Genomic DNA, 18,888 nt, shown 5'->3' on the forward strand with positions numbered 1-18,888 from the left:
TCCACCAGTATGTGTCGGAACTCGACAGGTACAGGACAATAGTCTATCGAAAGTGCGGTTCGCCTTTCAACAATAGTGCTGCTTGCGCTGGTGGTATTTCATGACTCTCTTTGAGTATGCAGTCTTTGGGTTCAGCGAGAGTCATAACGACATGCATAACTCAACGAGCCAAAACGACTAGCCCCCCGTGAAGACAGACGTATTGTTCACATGAAAGTGCAGGATCGTACAATCACGTCACGTTCTTTGAGTCAGGAAAATGGCTTGTTAACATTAAGACAAGGATCCACTTGGGCATTGAGGCGGTGTCAGAAGCACCACGCACGGACAGTCAGCAAAGCGACCAGTGTTCCTTCTTTCCTTGGTGCAACAGCAGAGGGAAGGTGAGCCGACGGTGGTCCCTCGAACAACACTGGACATTGTCACCACGTCGTATGTTTAGACGAATACCGGAGATACTAGTGCGTACACCATCATTATGGGCATATGTGTGTGTGGAAGCTCCGGGGAGAAGTAACGTTGCCACAAGTATTCGTCATCGTCATAAGGGCCCAGATGGCTTGAGTACCATTGGCTAAACAACACGATGACGCCTGATTCAAATAGCCGGTAATTGTAACTGCAGCCATTACTTTTCTGGCGTGTTAAGGCCAGCGGCTATGTCGTTTCTTTGAGGTCTCTGTGACGCTATCTATCAACGAGATGTTGCAAGACCATATGTTACCCAAGCTGTCCTGACCTGCCTCAACACACTGCGTGTTCGACTGTCGTCGTGGCCAGTACATTCTTTAATCTCTTATCCACTGAAAACATATGCTCATTTGTTGACGAGACACTGGTACGCCACCATTCATTGGCCACTAAGGCTGTTGAGCTCTAGCATAGAGTCGAAGCAACATGAAATTTCGTGCCCGTAACTGTCGTCCCAGCTTTCGACTCAGTGTCCACCTCGGTTGGCGCCATTGTCGCTAACAGAGGTGGCAACTCTGTGTACTCAACTGCCAATCCTGTACAGTCCCAAACCAGCTGCAAGTTTAATCATGTATTTTTGCTACTATGTTATTTATACATACAACAAGTAAAATAACGTTTCTAGCTACCCTTCCTGGTGTTACAAAATCAGTGGCCTGCATGTATACGTGCTGTGACATACGGAGAGCAGTTTTACTAGTGTGGAGTAGTGGATTTCATACCTCGCAACGTCGAAACGCTTTCGAACTGGTATGTAATTTGTTGAACTGATTGTGGTCTTTCTACCTGCTGTTTCACCCCGAACGATACGCAAACTCAAATGCGTACCTGACGTCAGAGTTGAAGTGTCTCATACGTCGGACACCTGCAGTCTGACTGACGTCAAATTCTTTGATGCCTGTCTTGCTCGTTCTGTTATCTCCTGTGTCACCAGTAGTGTTACCTGAGAATGATGCATAACGCCCGTGGCATCGAACGTTACGTTGGGTAGCGGTTGAGGGTAAGTCGAGCTCAGGATGCCATGGAGCATCACTCCAGGACTTGGGTGGAATAGAAGCCTGGCGACTGGGTGTCTGTGTGACGCCAGTTGAGCGTTAGTAAGTCTGCAGTAAAGAACCAAACATTTACTTTTTATAAAAATAAACAGATGATATAATGGCGTCGCAGGCTGCTCTTGGCAGCCGTGTAGGAGCAGTGTACGACGTGCCTGGAATACGCTAGCACCAGAGAGTGACCTACGTTGACGCTGCTGTGATGACGTGATGGCAGGGGAGGTACAAGGCTTGTGAGGTAGCGACAAGACACGTACGTCAGCTATGCTACCGGCGGCAGCTACCGGCAGTCGATTCACGCTGGGTTCTCTGGGCAGCAGAGCGGCCAGCAGTAGTGGAGTCTGCTCATAGGATTCGGAGACGGGCAGCCGATATCGCACAACTCCACGATGTCGGAAGAGTGGCTTGCACGAACCTGGACGGGCACACACATTTCCTAGGGTGGAATGTGGCAGCAGTTGTAGTAATGCCCCAAAGAGGCTCGTTGATCGAAGGTGTCTTAAGTCCTCCTCATCGGACTCAGAATGAATGGGGACGCTGTGGCTGACAGACTGGCCGGATGCAGACTAACGTATCTCCACTGAAAAGTGAGCAATATTTACATGAGACTGGCCCAAGCTTGTTATGCTACTGTACCGGTTTCTTCGCCCTGTCTCATAACAGTGCTGCGGCCTGTACGTGGTGAAAATAGGCCAAGTCGTAGCTGCTGCATCGTTTTGCTGCGTCCGTAGCTTGGCCCCTTGGACTGCATTGCTCAGCTTAGGGAAGGTGTCTGAATTTTTACTTGGCTGCATCGGATACAGTGCCAAAAAAAAAAAAAAAAAAACTACAACTGGAGAGACGATGTCGATTTTAACCCGATGGTGGTATAGGCCATCTGGGAGATAGTAGATGTACTGATAATGGTTTCAACATCGTCTGCCAACAGACAGAGCGTCATCTATGTCTACCTTTTAATAGGCAATGATCACATCCAGAAGGCTCAGTCTGTGCAAACGTGTGAAGGAAGCAGGCAACCATGGCATGGGGACGCACACATACAGGGTTATTACAAATGATTGAAGCGATTTCACAGCTCTACAATAACTTTATTATTTGAGATATTTTCACAATGCTTTGCACACACATACAAAAACTCAAAAAGTTTTTTTAGGCACTCACAAATGTTCGATATGTGCCCCTTTAGTGATTCGGCAGACATCAAGCCGATAATCAAGTTCCTCCCACACTCGGCGCAGCATGTCCCCATCAATGAGTTCGAAAGCATCGTTGATGCGAGCTCGCAGTTCTGGCACGTTTCTTGGTAGAGGAGGTTTAAACACTGAATCTTTCACATAACCCCACAGAAAGAAATGGAATGGGATTAAGTCGGGAGAGCGTGGAGGCCATGACATGTATTGCTGATCATGATCTCCACCACGACCGATCCATCGGTTTTCCAATCTCCTGTTTAAGAAATGCCGAACATCATGATGGAAGTGCGGTGGAGCACTATCCTGTTGAAAGATGAAGTCGGCGCTGTCGGTCTCCAGTTGTGGCATGAGCCAATTTTCCAGCATGTCCAGATACACGTGTCCTGTAACGTTTTTTTCGCACAAGAAAAAGGGGCCGTAAACTTTAAACCGTGAGATTGCACAAAACACGTTAACTTTTGGTGAATTGCGAATTTGCTGCACGAATGCGTGAGGATTCTCTACCGCCCAGATTCGCACATTGTGTCTGTTCATTTCACCATTAAGAAAAAATGTTGCTTCATCACTGAAAACAAGTTTCGCACTGAACGCATCCTCTTCCATGAGCTGTTGCAACCGCGCCGAAAATGCAAAGCGTTTGACTTTGTCAACGGGTGTCAGGGCTTGTAGCAATTGTAAACGGTAAGGCTTCTGCTTTAGCCTTTTCTGTAAGATTTTCCAAACCGTCGGCTGTGGTACGTTTAGCTCCCTGCTTGCTTTATTCGTCGACTTCCGCGGGCTACGCGTGAAACTTGCCCGCACGCGTTCAACCGTTTCTTCGCTCACTGCAGGCCGACCCCTTGATTTCCCCTTACAGAGGCATCCAGGAGCTTTAAACTGCGCATACCATCGCCGAACGGAGTTAGCAGTTGGTGGATCTTTGTTGAACTTCGTCCTGAAGTGTCGTTGCACTGTTATGACTGACTGATGTGAGTGCATTTCAAGCACGACATACGCTTTCTCGGCTCCTGTCGCCATTTTGTCTCACTGCGCTCTCGAGCGCTCTGGCGGCAGAAACCTGAAGTGCGGCTTCAGCCGAACAAAACTTTATGAGTTTTTCTACGTATCTGTAGTGTGTCGTGACCATATGTCAATGAATGGAGCTATAGTGAATTTATGAAATCGCTTCAATCATTTGTAATAGCCCTGTATATCCCACAGCCAGCTGAGCGAGTTTGAAATGGGATACACTGTGGCCTTTAGAATGATGGGATGATCCATTTGGAGAATTGGCACACAAGTTGGTCGTGCTGCGTCAGTTGTGCAATCAGTGGTTACGTGAACATTCCCACACCTGTAGACGAGGTTCTGTACTTCGACGTAACACAGACGCCCTCCAGGATCTTCGTGTTGTAAGGAAAGCACTGGCAGATTGTACAGCATCCACAGCCCAGATAAGAGGGCTTGTGAGCACATCCGTGTCAACGCAAACCGTTGGTTCAAATGGCTCTGAGCACTATGGGACTTAACTGCTGTGGTCATCAGTCCCCTAGAACTTAGAACTACTTAAACCTAACTAACCTAAGGACATCACACACGTCCATGCCCGACGCAGGATTCGAACCTGCGACTGTAGCGGTCACGCGGTTCCACACTGGAGCACCTAGAACTTCGGCCGGCCGCAAAAGGTTGCAAACCAGTTATTAGCAGTGGGACTACAGGCACACGCACACACTCTAGCCCGTCTTCCAGTCATGCCACAGCATCGACGTGCATGGATCGACTGGTGCCGTCAAAGAACCACTTGGAAGATGGAATGGCGCGACGCGGCCTTCATTGATGAAATCAGATTCTGCCTGAACGCGAGCGATAGTCATCTGCGTGTGCGACAAAGAGCTGATGACCGCTGTCTCGTGGAGAGCAATCGTCCACTACACACTGGTCCCAACCCATCTAATCATTTAATGGACTCCATGGGCACTGTTGCAATAATAAAACTTGAGTGAACTGGAAACCTCTGAAAGAACGTACTAATTTTTTCTTCTGGCAGTGTACATCATTTTGCAGCACAATAGATAGATGGAACGAGTAGTTCAGAAGCATGTGAATGAAGTTCCAAGACGTAGTGTATCTACCCATATAACCTATTAGTGTGTGTGTTTTATTATTTAATTTAATTTAATTTATATTTTATTTTTATTTTTTAATTTAATTTTGGGTTTCACTGCAAACATATGCGAAGGCACGGATCGTTCTTAGATTTTACTGACACAAAAAGGAAGCGTGGCATCCTGTATAATTATTGAAATTACTTGCCCGAATCCATTCTCAAAAACAATTAATCATTATAGGCTAGATACGCATACAAAAAAAGTATTTCACCATTTTCAATATGTAAGGACCTGCGTGTGATTTAATTGCGTCTTAGTGCAGGCCAACTCTCTGTCCTTTTGCACGTAGCATAAATCGTCTTGTTGTTGTTGTTGGTGTGGTCTTCAGTCCTGAGACTGGTTTGATGCAGCTCTCCATGCTACTCTATCCTGCGCAAGCTTCTTCATCTCCCAGTACCTACTGCAACCTACATCCTTCTGAATCTGCTTAGTGTATTCGTCTCTTGGTCTCCCTCTACGATTTTTACACTCCACACTGCCCTCCAATACTAAACTGGCGATCCCTTGATGTCTCAGAACATGTCCTACCAACCGCTCCCTTCTTCTAGTCAAGTTGTGCCACAAACTTCTCTTCTCCCCATCCTATTCAACACTTCCTCATTAGTTATGTGATCTACCCATCTAATCTTCAGCATTCTTCTGTAGCACCGCATATCGAAAGATTCTATTGTATTCTTGTCCAAAATATTTATCGTCCATGTTTCACTTCCATACATGGCTACACTCCATACAAATACTTTCAGAAACGACTTCCTGACACTTAAATCTATATCGATGTTAACAAATTTCTCTTCTTCAGAAACGCTTTCCTTGCCATTGCCAGTCTACATTTTATATCCTCTCTACTTCGCCCATCAAAAGTTATTTTGCTCCCCAAATAGCAAACCTCCTTTACTACTTTAAGTGTCTCATTTCCTAATCTAATTCCCTCAGCATCACACGACTTAATTCGACTAGATTCCATTATCCTCGTTTTGCTTTTGTTGATGTTCATCTTATATCCTCCTTTCAAGACATTTTCCAAGTCCTTTGCTGTCTCTGACAGAATTACAATGTCATCGGCGAACGTCAAAGTTTTTATTTCTTCTCCATGGATTTTAATACCTACTCCGAATTTTTCTTTTGTTTCCTTCACTGCTTGCTCAATATACAGATTGAATAACATCGGGGAGAGGCTACAACCGTGTCTCACTCCCTTCCCAACCACTGCTTCCCTTTGATGTCCCTCGACTCTTATAACTGCCATCTGGTTTCTGTACAAATTGTAAATAGCTTTTCGTTCCCTGTATTTTACCCCTGCCACCTTTAGAATTTGAAAGAGAGTATTCCAGTCAACATTGTCAAAAGCTTTCTTTAAGTCTACAAATGCTAGAAATGTAGGTTTGCGTTTCCTTAATCTAGCTTCTACGATAAGTCGTAGGGTCAGTATTGCCTCACGTGTTCCGATATTTCTACGGAATCCAAACTGATCTTCCCTGAGGTCGGCTTCTACTAGTTTTTCCATTCGTCTGTAAAGAATTCGCGTTAGTATTTTGCAGCCGTGACTTATTAAACTGATAGTTTAGTAATTTTCACATCTGTCAATACCTGCTTTCTTTGGGGTTGGAATTATTATATTCTTCTTGTAGTCTGAGGGTATTTCGCCTGTCTCATACATCTTGCTCACCAAATGGTACTTTGAAAATATCAATTTCGTATAGATCATGGATGAAAGAAATTATATCGTCCATCCCTACGCGGCGCCTGTAGAAAGAACGGAATAATAATTACGATAATTTGAAAGTGGCGGTTAATGGCGGTCAGTTGTCGCCGTCACGCGATGTTCAGCTTGCTGGCGGCGCGGCTTCTGAAATTCTTTTAAAAATGATGGGCGAGCAAACGGTATATGTGGTGCAGGTTGCAGTTAAATTTAACAACATCAATATTTTGTACATCTATTGGAGCTCACTGCTCAAATAATGAAACATGTACACACCTTATTATGTAGATTGCGCACAATGGCGTCCTATCAGAACAGGAACAAGCAAGAGTGTGTCTGGCCATTTTTGTTTCACGCCGATACCAAAAAGAACAAAGATGATGATGATGATGATGATTATGACAATAATAATAATAATAATAATAATAATAATAATAATAATAATACTTACGTTACAGATAATAGTTTTTCTTTGTAATCGCATTATTCCTTAACTTTCAGTGGAGTTTCTTTTACTTATGGCAAATATAATCGTGGAAAAATATTTAAGAATTTATAGTTTGCCTAATCTGGGCCATGGGACGTCATAAAGATTAGCTATATACCTAATTCAGTCGCATATGAGTGTGTTTCAGTGAAATGCCAATGGCCATTGCATTGAAAAATTTCTTTCATTTAAACTATGGCTAGTTCCTGGCAGTTTACTAGCCTTCAAGGGACAATATTTTCCCTTTTGCGTGCTTTTGATGATGTAACATTTCGATAAAACACAATTGCAAAACAAAACCCAATCTTTTTAAAACTCTTCCTTAGTTATTTTTGTTTTCTTCATTATAACTTCCCATTTTCTGACTTTGTTTAATTAAGAAAATCATGAAGCTATCCCATTCAAACGCTCTAGTAAACGTGAATGAGTAAGTAAGTCCAGATTGTATTAAATATGTACGATGCCTTGCAGGATGGATTCCAAAAAATAATTACAATAATAGAAACTATTCAGTAATAGAAACACAGCCTACGCGTTTGTCACAAAGAACGGACAGAGGTAGATGTAGAGTACATTGGCTATTGGGAATACATAAATAAATTTACTTTTTGTTTCTTCATTCAAAACAGACATTTTTCAATAGTATTTAAATGGCGCCAGTGCGAAATATGTTTATTTTCCGGTAATTTCAGGTAGACAACAAAATGTCTTTATCACAGTTATTCTTCTATAGGCTAATGATGTGACAAAGTCCGATGAAATAATCAGGTAGCAGAAAAGTGTAGACAAACAATCCGATGTGCCCCGAATCATAGTGAACTCGCATGGGATGGCTCTGTCGCATTCCACAATCGGTCAGGTCGAAAAAGGCATGTGACCGACACACATATGAATTTCCCTTTTAACGTTTTGCATCCAGTTCGCCACAATTGCCTTTCATAAACATGCATTTCAGTTCTATCCATTCGCGCTGTACATCATATCGCCGGAATAATCCCCCCCCCCCCCCTTGCATGTGTCGTTCATTTACGTTATATTCAACCGCTCTTGTGAAATATCAGCTTTGTACTTCCTAGTATGACAATGTTCGCTGCGCCCTTTCTTTACTGTACTATAAAATGCAGATTGCAGCTTTTCTTGGGGACTTAAATATCTAGCATAAAAGTAATGACCCTGCATTATGAGGAATCCTAAGAATGTTATGCAGTTTTGGTAATTGTCGACCATTCTAGGGGCTGTATTACAGCTAACGACACATTCATTACATTTTTTTAAAAGGAGGTGGAGATTGCGTGTGCCATTAAAACAGCGGCGAGAGTGTGTAGAAAATTTGCATGCGATTTTCAGGGCGTTGCAGAAACGTTTATCGTATGGACATTTTCACATCAGTAGAGGGTTTCATATTTGGGAACTTTTCCATTCTTCTATCTGTATCGATAACATTTTGCTGATTATGATTTAGATTCGCTCTTTTACACTGCCGCTGCCTTGTTATCAGTGACACGTAATATTTACAGTTCCTGTCAGCAATCTATTAATGATGTTCTAATTCATGCACAACTTTCATAAAAAGAAAACAGTTCCAATGTAACAAGAAAATGTTAGAAGAAACTAATTCCATAGTCTCTAATATCAGTTTAAGAATGCATCTGGAATAGATGCAGGATTTTTTACGACTTGTTGTATTCATAATCTGACATTAGGAAATGGTTGATGAGACGGCGTCTACCTTCTACAACTATGACCATCTTTAAAGTCGGAAAAAAGTGGACGTATGTGTTGTTCTCTATTGTCATCAAAATTTTACACACAATTTTTCATCTGCATGCATAAGATGTATTCTCTGACAACATTTTTGGTTATTTTACATTTCATTGTCTTCTCTGATCAAGCGAGGGTCTTTAAGTCCTTCCTTACAACGGCCCAGACAGTACACGCGCCAGATTGTTGGAACAGTTACATTTCACTGCTTTTTCTTTTGGCTAAACACATTTATCTCGTACAGGAACGTCAAATGATTGTAATAATAATGTAATTTGTCCAATTTACAGCTTATAACTGTTTTAATTATGTGACGTGTCTGAAATGACACGAAAAAAGAAAACTAGAGGCGTATATTTACCAATCCTTCACTATAGTGAACCGTTCTTATATGAAAGAAATTTAGACACTGGATTTCTTTAATATACATGATTTGCATTTTACCACAGAATTTCTAGGTAGACTGTCATGCACTTCTTACTTAAAAATTACTTTTTAAATAAATATATTGATTGTAGTTGCAGTGATAATAGTAGGATTAATAAAAAATTGAATCATTTTCATGCAATGTGAAAGTGATTAAAATGAGTGAAGATGGGTACAACTGGAATAATAATGATGTTTTTGTTAATGTGAATAACTTTCAGTGCACGAATATGAGCACACGAAAGAGGGATGGCAGACAGAATGGAGTGCGGACTGCAATAAGATTTATGGAGAGAAGTGTCGTCGTGATATGTGATACGTCGCCAATCTTCTTTTGAAGCTGAAAGTATGTAAAAATTCTTTGATATCGTTCGACAGTACTTTTCAGGATCATATTCATGTAGAGAAGGTAGATTTTGAGATGGGGTCTCTGTTACTATGTATGAATGCAGGAACATTTACCGGCTAGAGACATTCTTCAATAGCCTTCAAACGAAACTGTTAAAAGCTCAAAGGTAGGGCTCCAAAAATTGACCCAATGATAGTATCCTCACTAGCCCTCATCTTTCTAAAATATCTGCACGTGGGACCTATTTTTGTTACAACGTACATTTTCTTTCGTATTTTTGCAAGCGATGACAGACAACTAGCTTTTGGAGCCGACAAGAAAAATGAAAAATATTGATTGATGGAGCATGCGTTTCCGTGTAACCCTGCCAGGCATCCTGTTTCGGCAGGAAGTCTAATGAAGCAAGCCGTGTGCTCTTTGATTCATTTGCTATTTTATTTCTAACGTTTTCTCGGCGTGACTGATAAGTGGTATACAAGTAGTGAGAAGACGCAAGAGCTTAATAGACGAGACTGGGGAAGACATCTGGGTCAATCATCGAAATATCGCGGTTTTAAAGTAGGGTCGAGAGGCGGCCAACCACAGAAAAGGATGGGTCCTTTATTTGAATGCGTTTCCTCCTGTATTAATTCACGGAAAGACTTTGCTGGTGTGATGTCATTGATGCGAGTTACTTGTGGCAGGTACCCTCCTCGTTTGCTTTCGTTTTTATATTAATAGTAGGTGATACCAGGTTCGTTTAGTTACTTTTTTTTTAGTTTGTTTCCTGAATGGAAGGAAGTGCAATTAATTATCGGTTTTGTTTACATTGTTATCTAATTTATTCAAAATATATTCCTATAAACTACATTTGGTGTTTTCCTTTCAGTTGCAAAAGCAAAGAAATTTTGTGGTATCTAACGCCAACACGCTATACACAGTTGTCCGCTCGAGAAAGATGATTTAATAGAAATTAACTCCGCAACATTAGAATGTTTACATTCGTGCTTCATTGATAGTGACACTGTACGCTAATCTTACTGGAAATTGGAACCTTCTAAAGCTAAATGGTACGTTGCATGAAACGAGTGAAATTTTTGGTATCAGTACTGACTCACCTTTTTCTTTTCCGATTAATGTTTCGCTTCTGTCATTGTTTTTAGTAGCTTTTTTACGAGGGGATACTGAGCGAATTCACGAAATGTGTTAGTAAGAATGCATTTTCGCCTTGGTTCATCATTGGATCAATGGTTGAAACATTTTTTCTTCACTTTTCTTCGCTGAGTTCTTATTTTTCAATTACGTTATTTTTGCTGAAATTGTTCGCCCACACAACTATTATGAGTTTTTCCTGCACGACTCATACGTTAAGAAGATTTCGCCGAAGTGCGGATTAATGCGATATGTTGTGTTTTAGAACATTCGAGAATATTCTGCTTAACAAATGCATTCATGCGAGAGAGACCGAAGATGTCCTGGTAATCACCACTTGCACCTCCACAACCACGACAGCTCTCACCGTACAATCACTACAGTGCACAACGGGCGAACCAAGACTACCAAGCATCAGAGATAAAAACGTTTGACTGGAGGCCGTTGGATTTGGAGATATCGTCAGTTTCATCCATGAACACTTTTATTTATATGTTGAAATTGCGTTACATTCTCTTTTTCATGAAACATTCGATCAGGCGAGCATCCGCGGCTGAGGGACATGTTTATGGAATAAAGTCATTTCATAATTTATTGCACATAGGAGGGGATCCTTGGCAGTGTAGTGGTTAGTATCTCCGCCTGTGCGCAATAAATTAAGAAAGTACTGTCAAATGAAGCTGATTTTTTATTCTATAAATCTTTTTCATAAACATAACATGTGTCCAGTTCATTAGTAATCCTGTTAAGTCGTGCACTACGTGTAGAGTTGCCAAGATTTTTGTGTATACCTCCCTTTGTTCTGCTTGTCTTATAATATGGGACGAACTTGACTTGCTTCCAAGCGTTGGAATTATTTAGATGCGGCCAGAATTTTGGTTGCGAGACCCTCATTCTATCCGGCGAGTGACCCAGTTTTCCTTGCCTGCGCTTGCAATGCGTAGTTACGAAACGCAGAGCTCTGAATCTTCGGATGCTGTAAGTCTCCGCTACGTCGACAGAAACTGCTGAAAGTTATTTTTCGGTTTCCACTTGTACTTCTGTTTTCCTTCTTACTCCTCCACTTCGAAAAGTTACATTGTCGTCTTACACACTTGTTGCTGCACATTTCGTCTCCTCGTGAATAGTCCTGTTCCACTTTAGCATTGATACCGAGTACTTACGTCAAGGAGTACTTATGACAAGGAGTGGCCGAGCGGTTCTAGGCGCTTCAGTCTGGAACCGCGCGACCGCTACGGTCGCAGGTTCGAATCCTGCCTCGGGCATGGATGTGTGTGATGTCCTTAGGTTAGTTAGGTTTAACTAGTTCTAAGTTCTAGGGGACTAATGAACTCAGAAGTTGAGTCCCATAGTGCTCAGAGCCATTTGAACTATTTTTGCGATTCTGATTATGTACAAAACAAACAAACGAAAAACAAAGAAGTCGTCGGCTCCCAGTTTCTCTCTGACATATTCATTCATGTCTTTGTCTACCAATGATGCCAATACTACAGGTTGTACTATCATTTGCTGCGTAATTTATGTACGGGAAGCAGCGTGTTAGATCGCACGGCTAGCCGGACGGGCGAGCTAAACATACATTAAGATGCATTGGAGCACGCGCACTCAAGCGTGCATAAGTGCATCACCTTTTTACGGCGTACAGGCCACTTTTACAGTTTTAAGGTTTTGTGAAGCGTTTGTCAAACGCAGAAAATGGCAATTTTATTGAACAGTCGCTTCTCTGACATGTTATTCGTTTGAGTGTCATACTTCTGAAAGCAAGCATTTCGGGATTCGTATTGATATAGACTTTCCTTCTTATTCTGACGCAGGACATCGGATCCCTTTGTATATCCCGCTATTACTGATACACCTACGTACAGAGTTTTTCAAACACTTAGGATAAAACTTGTACAGACAATAGAGGAACTTACTTTGAAATTAGCAACTAGTGATGGGAAATAAAAGTTTACGATTTGTTGATGAAAAACAATTTACAGCTTAAAGCAACAAAAAAATGGTTCTAATGGCTCTGAGCACTATGGGACTTAACATCTAAGGTCATTAGTCCCCTAGAACTTAGAACTACTTAAACCTAACTAACCTAAGGACATCACACACATCCATGCCCGAGGCAGGATTCGAACCTGCGATCGTAGCAGTCGCGCGGTTCCGGACTGAAGCGCCTAGAACCGCTAGGCCACACCGGCCGGCTTAAAGCAACAACTTAAGCTCGTAGCAGTTGGTCATATGATGACAGTCAACCGGTCGTTGTGCCCGAGTGGTTCTAGGCGCTTTAACCGGAACCGCGCTGCTGTTACGGTCGCAGGTTCGAATCCTGCCTCGGGCATGGATGTGTGTGCTGTCCTTAGGTTAGTTAGGTTTAAGTAGTTCTAAGTCTAGGGGTCTGATGATCTCAGATGTTAAGTCTCATAGTGCTCAGAGCCATTTGAACCATTTTTGATGACAGTCTGCTACTGGGTATGCACTATGACGCTGCATAAATTTTCGCCGCACTCTCTCAAATGCCCCTGTTGTCTTTGGTAGAATGAGACAGGAAGCTACGACCTTGCCAACCATTTCCTCTTCAGTTGGTACTGTATTATTCTTACTTCCATTTCTCAGTTAATTTCGTTATTTCAGTCCCAGTAAATAATTACTTTGACCACATAGCATCTCTCCCTACTCGTATTTTGATTAATAAAACACACGTTATTGTGGACCCTTTTTTACCTCGCACCAGTTCACTGTTACGCGACCATGGAAGGTAATTTCTCCATCACATTTGTGTTAATACTATTTCAGCATATGTCGGTGTTTCCACTGACCTGCATGTATTGACGACTTAAAGCTTGTGTACATCTGAGTAAGACTGATGGTGGACAAGAAAGCGAAAGCCCCTGATCTATTTCAATGGCGTACTAGACCTGAACTCGGTGCGCTTCGTCTGCTTTTTCGGAAGAGGGAGGCAAAGGTGTGCTGGGCTCTGATCAAGACACTGCGGAGCCCCTTAAGAGGCATCGGCTTACCAATATCGATTTCGACAGTCCAAAACATAGTTGAGCTGCCGCCAAGTTCTTCGTACTTCGCAGCGAAGCTTTGCCAAACTCAACCGGCTTGTCGTTCACCGCTGAGCGCACTTGTGACGCCGGAAATTTCCCTCCCACATCGGACATGCAACGCAAGCCGAGTGAAAATAAAATACCATTAACGTAGAACGCCCGATAGGAGGTTTATTAGATCAATAGTGCACATCGTCACCGCCATGAAGGCCACATATTGTAGTGTCCGAACTATTGGTGTGTTTTGCAAGAGAACGTAGTCACAAGAACGGGGAAATATTATTTAAAATGACACCAGGTACGGATCCTTGCACATATTTACGTAATATGTTTAGAACACTTGTTATCAATCAGGAACAGGAACACTGCTGGCAACGATAAATGTTACCGATTTGGTGAGATAACAATAAAAACCAATGAAAGTAATTTCCATAGAGCGTTTTCGAAGAATTTAGGGTGCTTTTCAGGGAAAAGTTTATTACCCTGTACAACTACTCCATTATCCTGATTTCCTATTCCTAACCTACCGTTTCCTGTACACTAACTATTCTTAATTGTTTTCAGGAAAGGTGAACTTCGTTGCCTGTGGCAGGCGCGGGAGCTGCTATTGCCCTCACTCTTGAGCTTTGTGGCATAGTGATGTACAATATCTTACTACTTTATTTTATTTGCTACAGCTTATAGTTTCAGGTATTGCGAGCGACAATTTGCGTCCAGCAGCACAGTGGAAGCGACAAACGAGCCACTGCCCACACAGTGCCCGTGAAAGCGGCCTGTTTGAGACTGCTCTGTTGATCTACGGTATAACTTCTCCATTTTACAGGTTTCCGGCAGTCTGCTGTGACGCACTGTTGGCGCGCGTTGGAACTCCTCGTTGCGCAGCGCGAGCCGTGGCGCTTGGAAGCAGCGGCTTTACAGAGCAGAAGCCGCACCGGGAATCTGAACTGATAGCTGCAAGCCCGCTTCTTGCGCCATTCAAGGGTTTCCAGTACACGACTGAATAATGTTAGACGATCGTGGTTTTTTCAAAACAAAATTCTGCATACTGTTTCAAGTGTGCATTGCAGTGATCGATGCGTAGACACTAATTCATACCAGAATCTCGTGAACAATGTTCAATGGTTTTCTTAGGGCGTACTATAATTCCTGGGTACCTGCACTGTGTGCTAGTACGGGAGGACCAAAGCCAATTCTGTGTTATGTTGCACACGTGTATGTAACGTAGAGCGTGGGGAAAGAAAGGAAAGGGACGAGAGAGAATTCGTGACTTCTGTCCGCAAAGGGCATTGTGGTAATGCAATGGCGAAAGTTGAAAATTTGCGCCTGGCAGGGACCCGGACCCGGATTTACCGCTTTTCATGAGCGGTTGCCTTAACCGCATCGGCCATCCCGGCGCGCTCCCTGACCGACTCAGATTTCCAGCTTGAAGCGCGCTGCACAGCAGAATGCACCAGCCGCGTCATCAGGAGTGGTGCCTGTTATGTCGCACATGTCCGCCAGTATGTGCATTTCTGTACCAGCGCGACGGCTCCCTGACCTCTGTTCCAGTGCGGATGAACTAATAATCGAGCGAATTCCTACGGGAACCAATAACTTGCGAGCAGGGTGGTTAACAGACGAGGGACGCAGCATTGCAGCATGCGTTGAGTTCGAAATTTGAGTCCGGGTAGCCGAAGCGGTTGAGAAAACGGCTCATAAGGAGCGGTAAATGTGGGTTCGAGTGCTGTTCCGTTGCATTTCCACTATGCCCTGTCCGACTGGAAGTCATAAATTCCCACCACTCCTTTCCATTACTTTCCTCATTCTCGACCTCGTATAAATTTTTTATTTTGATTCTGGACTAAAAGTTAGTTCAGTTGGTGAAGATAAATAGGACACCCTGTATACACGGTGTTACAAAAAGGTACGGCCAAACTTTCAGGAAACATTCCTCACACACAAATAAAGAAAAGATGTTTTGTGGACATCTGTGTGGAAACGCTTAATTTCCATGTTAGAGCTCATTTTAGTTTCGTCAGTATCTACTGTACTTCCTCGATTCACCACCAGTTGGCCCAGTTGAAGGAAGGTAATGTAGACTTCGGTGCTTGTGTTGATATGCGACTCATTGCTCTGCAGTTCTAGCATCAAGCACATCAGTACGTAGCATCAACACGAACCACGAACGTCGTTTTGCAGTCAGTGCAATGTTTACAAATGCGGAGTTGGCAGATGCCCATTTGATGTATGGATTAGCACGTGGCAATAGCCGTGGCGCGGTACGTTTGTATCGAGACAGATTTCCAGAACGAAAGTGTCCCGACAGGAAGACGTTCGAAGCAATTGATCGGCGTCTTAGGGAGCACGGAACATTCCAGCCTATGACTCGCCACTGGGGAAGACCTAGAACGAGGAGGACACCTGCAATGGACGAGGCAATTCTTCGTGCAGTTGACGATAACCCTAATGTCAGTGTCAGAGAAGTTGCTGCTGTACAAGGTAACGTTGACCACGTCACTGTATGGAGAGTGCTACGGGAGAACCAGTTGTTTCCGTACCATGTACAGCGTGTGCAGGCACTATCAGCAGCTGATTGGCCTCCACGGGTACACTTCTGCGAATGGTTCATCCAACAATGTGTCAATCCTCATTTCAATGCAAATGTTCTCTTTACGGATGAGGTTTCATTCCAACGTGATCAAATTGTAAATTTTCACTATCAACATGTGTGGGCTGACGAGAATCTGCACGCAATTGTGCAATCCCCTCATCAACACAGATTTTCTGTGAACATTTGGGCAGGCATTGTTGGTGATGTATTGATTGGGCCCCATGTTCTTCCACCTACGCTCAATGGAGCACGTTATCATGATTTCATACGGGATACTCTACCTGTGCTGCTAGAACATGTGCCTTTACAAGTGCGACACAACCATGTGGTTCATGCACGGTGGAGCTCCTGCACATTTCAGTCAAAGTGTTCGTACGCTTCTCAACAACAGCTTCGGTGCCGATGGATTGATAGAGGCGGACCAATTCCATGGCCTCCACGCTCTCCTGACCTGAACCCTCTTGACTTTCATTTATGGGGGCATTTGAAAGCTCTTGTCTACTCAACCCCGGTACGAAATGTAGAGACTCTTCGTGCTCGTATTGTGGGCGGCTGTGATACAATACCCCATTTTCCAGGGCTGCATCAGCGATTCCATGCGACGGAGAGTGGATGTATGTATCCTCGCTAACGGAGGACATTTTGAACATTTCCTGTAACAAAGTGTTTGAAGTCACGCTGGTACGTTCTGTTGCTGTGTGTTTCCATTCCATGATTAATGTGATTTGAAGAGAAGCAATAAAATGAGCTCTAACATGGAAAGTAAGCGTTTCCGCACACATTTCCACATTTCATATTTTCTTTCTTTGTGTGTGAGGAATGTTTCCTGAAAGTTTGGCCGTAGCTTTTTGTAGCACCCCGTATAATAAATAATTGAAGTTGTTGAGTGGAAGTATTGTAAGATGAAGAGATTGTCTCAGAAGAGGAAGTTGTAGTAAGTAGCATCAAACTCGTCAGAAGTCTGACGAAGAGAAAAATAATAAGCATACGGAAACCACCTCGCTTCACGTTCATCTTTTTCTTCAAAGAACTCAGACTAATTTCATACGCGGTACTGCAGTCAGTAAATCGTTGCTTCCAAACGAGACGGTGTGCTTGTACTTTTTTGTTCTACCCACAGACTGCAAGAAGGCGGACGAGAGGGCGTCGCGTTTGGCGAGCGCATCGTGTTCGCTTGTGGCCGACGGGTGGTGACTAAGTTGTGCTGGTTGAGCAGGACAGCTGGCCGGCAAGCGGCTGCGCTCGACGTTCGGCCGCCCCAGCAAGGTGCCGCGCCTGGGAGACGTGGACCCCACGGGCGCCTACTGCGCCGTGCCCGAGGAGTGGCTGCTCCGCAAGACCGGTACGCCGCCAATCCAGGCTTGCCCGCATCGCCCGCACGCAGCCCCCCACCCACAGGCGCAAGCGCACAGTGGCAGCAGGGACAGCACGTGCCGGAAGTTCGCACGTCTTCCCCACCTGAATATTGATGTCACGTCAGCTGCAGCGTAGCTACTGCTAGGGTCTCCCAAACTGAGCAGGTTCCGACAAACCTCGAACTACGTGTTTCCGTGTCCACAACGACCTAACTTATCCCATTCCTACATACTACGATGGTCGTGATCGAACTAACGTGCCTAACACTGAAAATGACTCAGACTGGCAAGTCTGTCGGTTCAAATGACCCTGAAAGTTATCCCCTATGTAGCCTAACAACTAGGAGGACATCCGATATGGACTGGTCCTTTAAACTGAATTAGACAACTACCGTACAGCACTGCAACACTCTTATTCCTCTTCTCTTATCCTTCAGTTTGCTTGTTCATAAAGTAAGCTTTGCGGCTGCCAGTCACATTTTTGTGTTGTACACTGAGGTGCAGTCGTTGAAAGTCCCATGCACAAATACTGACCCATGTTGCCTTTACAAGTGTTCGTAATTGCGAAAGTCTTGCCGATACAGGATTTTGTGCAGGAACTGACCTCTTGATTACCTCCCACAAATGTTCGTTGGGATTTATGTCGGGCGGTTTCGGTGGCGAAACCATTCACTCGAATTGTCCAGAATATTCTTCAAACCAATCAGGAACAATTGTGGCCCAGTGACATGATGCATTGTCATTCATAAAAATTCCATCCTTGTTTGGGATCATGACGTCCATTAATGGCTGCAAATGGCGTCCAAGCAGCCGAAAATCCAGCAGTCCATTCCATGTAAACACAGCCGACAACATTACATCAGCTAGCTGACAACTTGGGTTTATGGTTTCGTGGGCTCTACGCCACGCTCGAACACTAGCAGACAACATTGCGAGACGTTCCTCCTACAACCCGTCAGACCACAAAGTCACGTTTACTGACAAAGGCGTGGCCTAGGGACAGGCGTCGGCGCCTATACATCGGCAGTCTGTAGCATCGTTGACCGAGATTTTGCTGGAGTTCCTATCCCAGATTTGTTCCTCAAGACCTCTCTACAACCTCTCGAAGTTTGTCGCAACATTGACACACTCTGTGTATTTCAGTATAGGCAACACAATAATACAGAACCTCAACATCCTA

General features: G+C 43.7%; 1 protein-coding gene across 3 annotated transcripts in view; it reads left to right on the top strand.

Moving 5' to 3' along the window:
• Positions 1-18,888, top strand: part of LOC126176316 (transmembrane protein 65) — a 566,608-nt gene that overhangs the window by 166,061 nt on the left and 381,659 nt on the right. The window contains exon 2 of one of the 3 annotated variants that reach the window (XM_049923470.1): positions 17,570-17,695. The exons of the other annotated variants lie outside the window; for them this stretch is intronic. Coding sequence (XP_049779427.1) covers positions 17,570-17,695 — 126 coding nt within the window. The remainder of the gene's footprint in view (positions 1-17,569; positions 17,696-18,888) is intronic. 3 annotated transcript variants of the gene reach the window in all.

Source organism: Schistocerca cancellata, chromosome 1 (genome assembly GCF_023864275.1).
Source record: "Schistocerca cancellata isolate TAMUIC-IGC-003103 chromosome 1, iqSchCanc2.1, whole genome shotgun sequence".
NCBI lineage: Eukaryota > Metazoa > Arthropoda > Insecta > Orthoptera > Acrididae > Schistocerca > Schistocerca cancellata.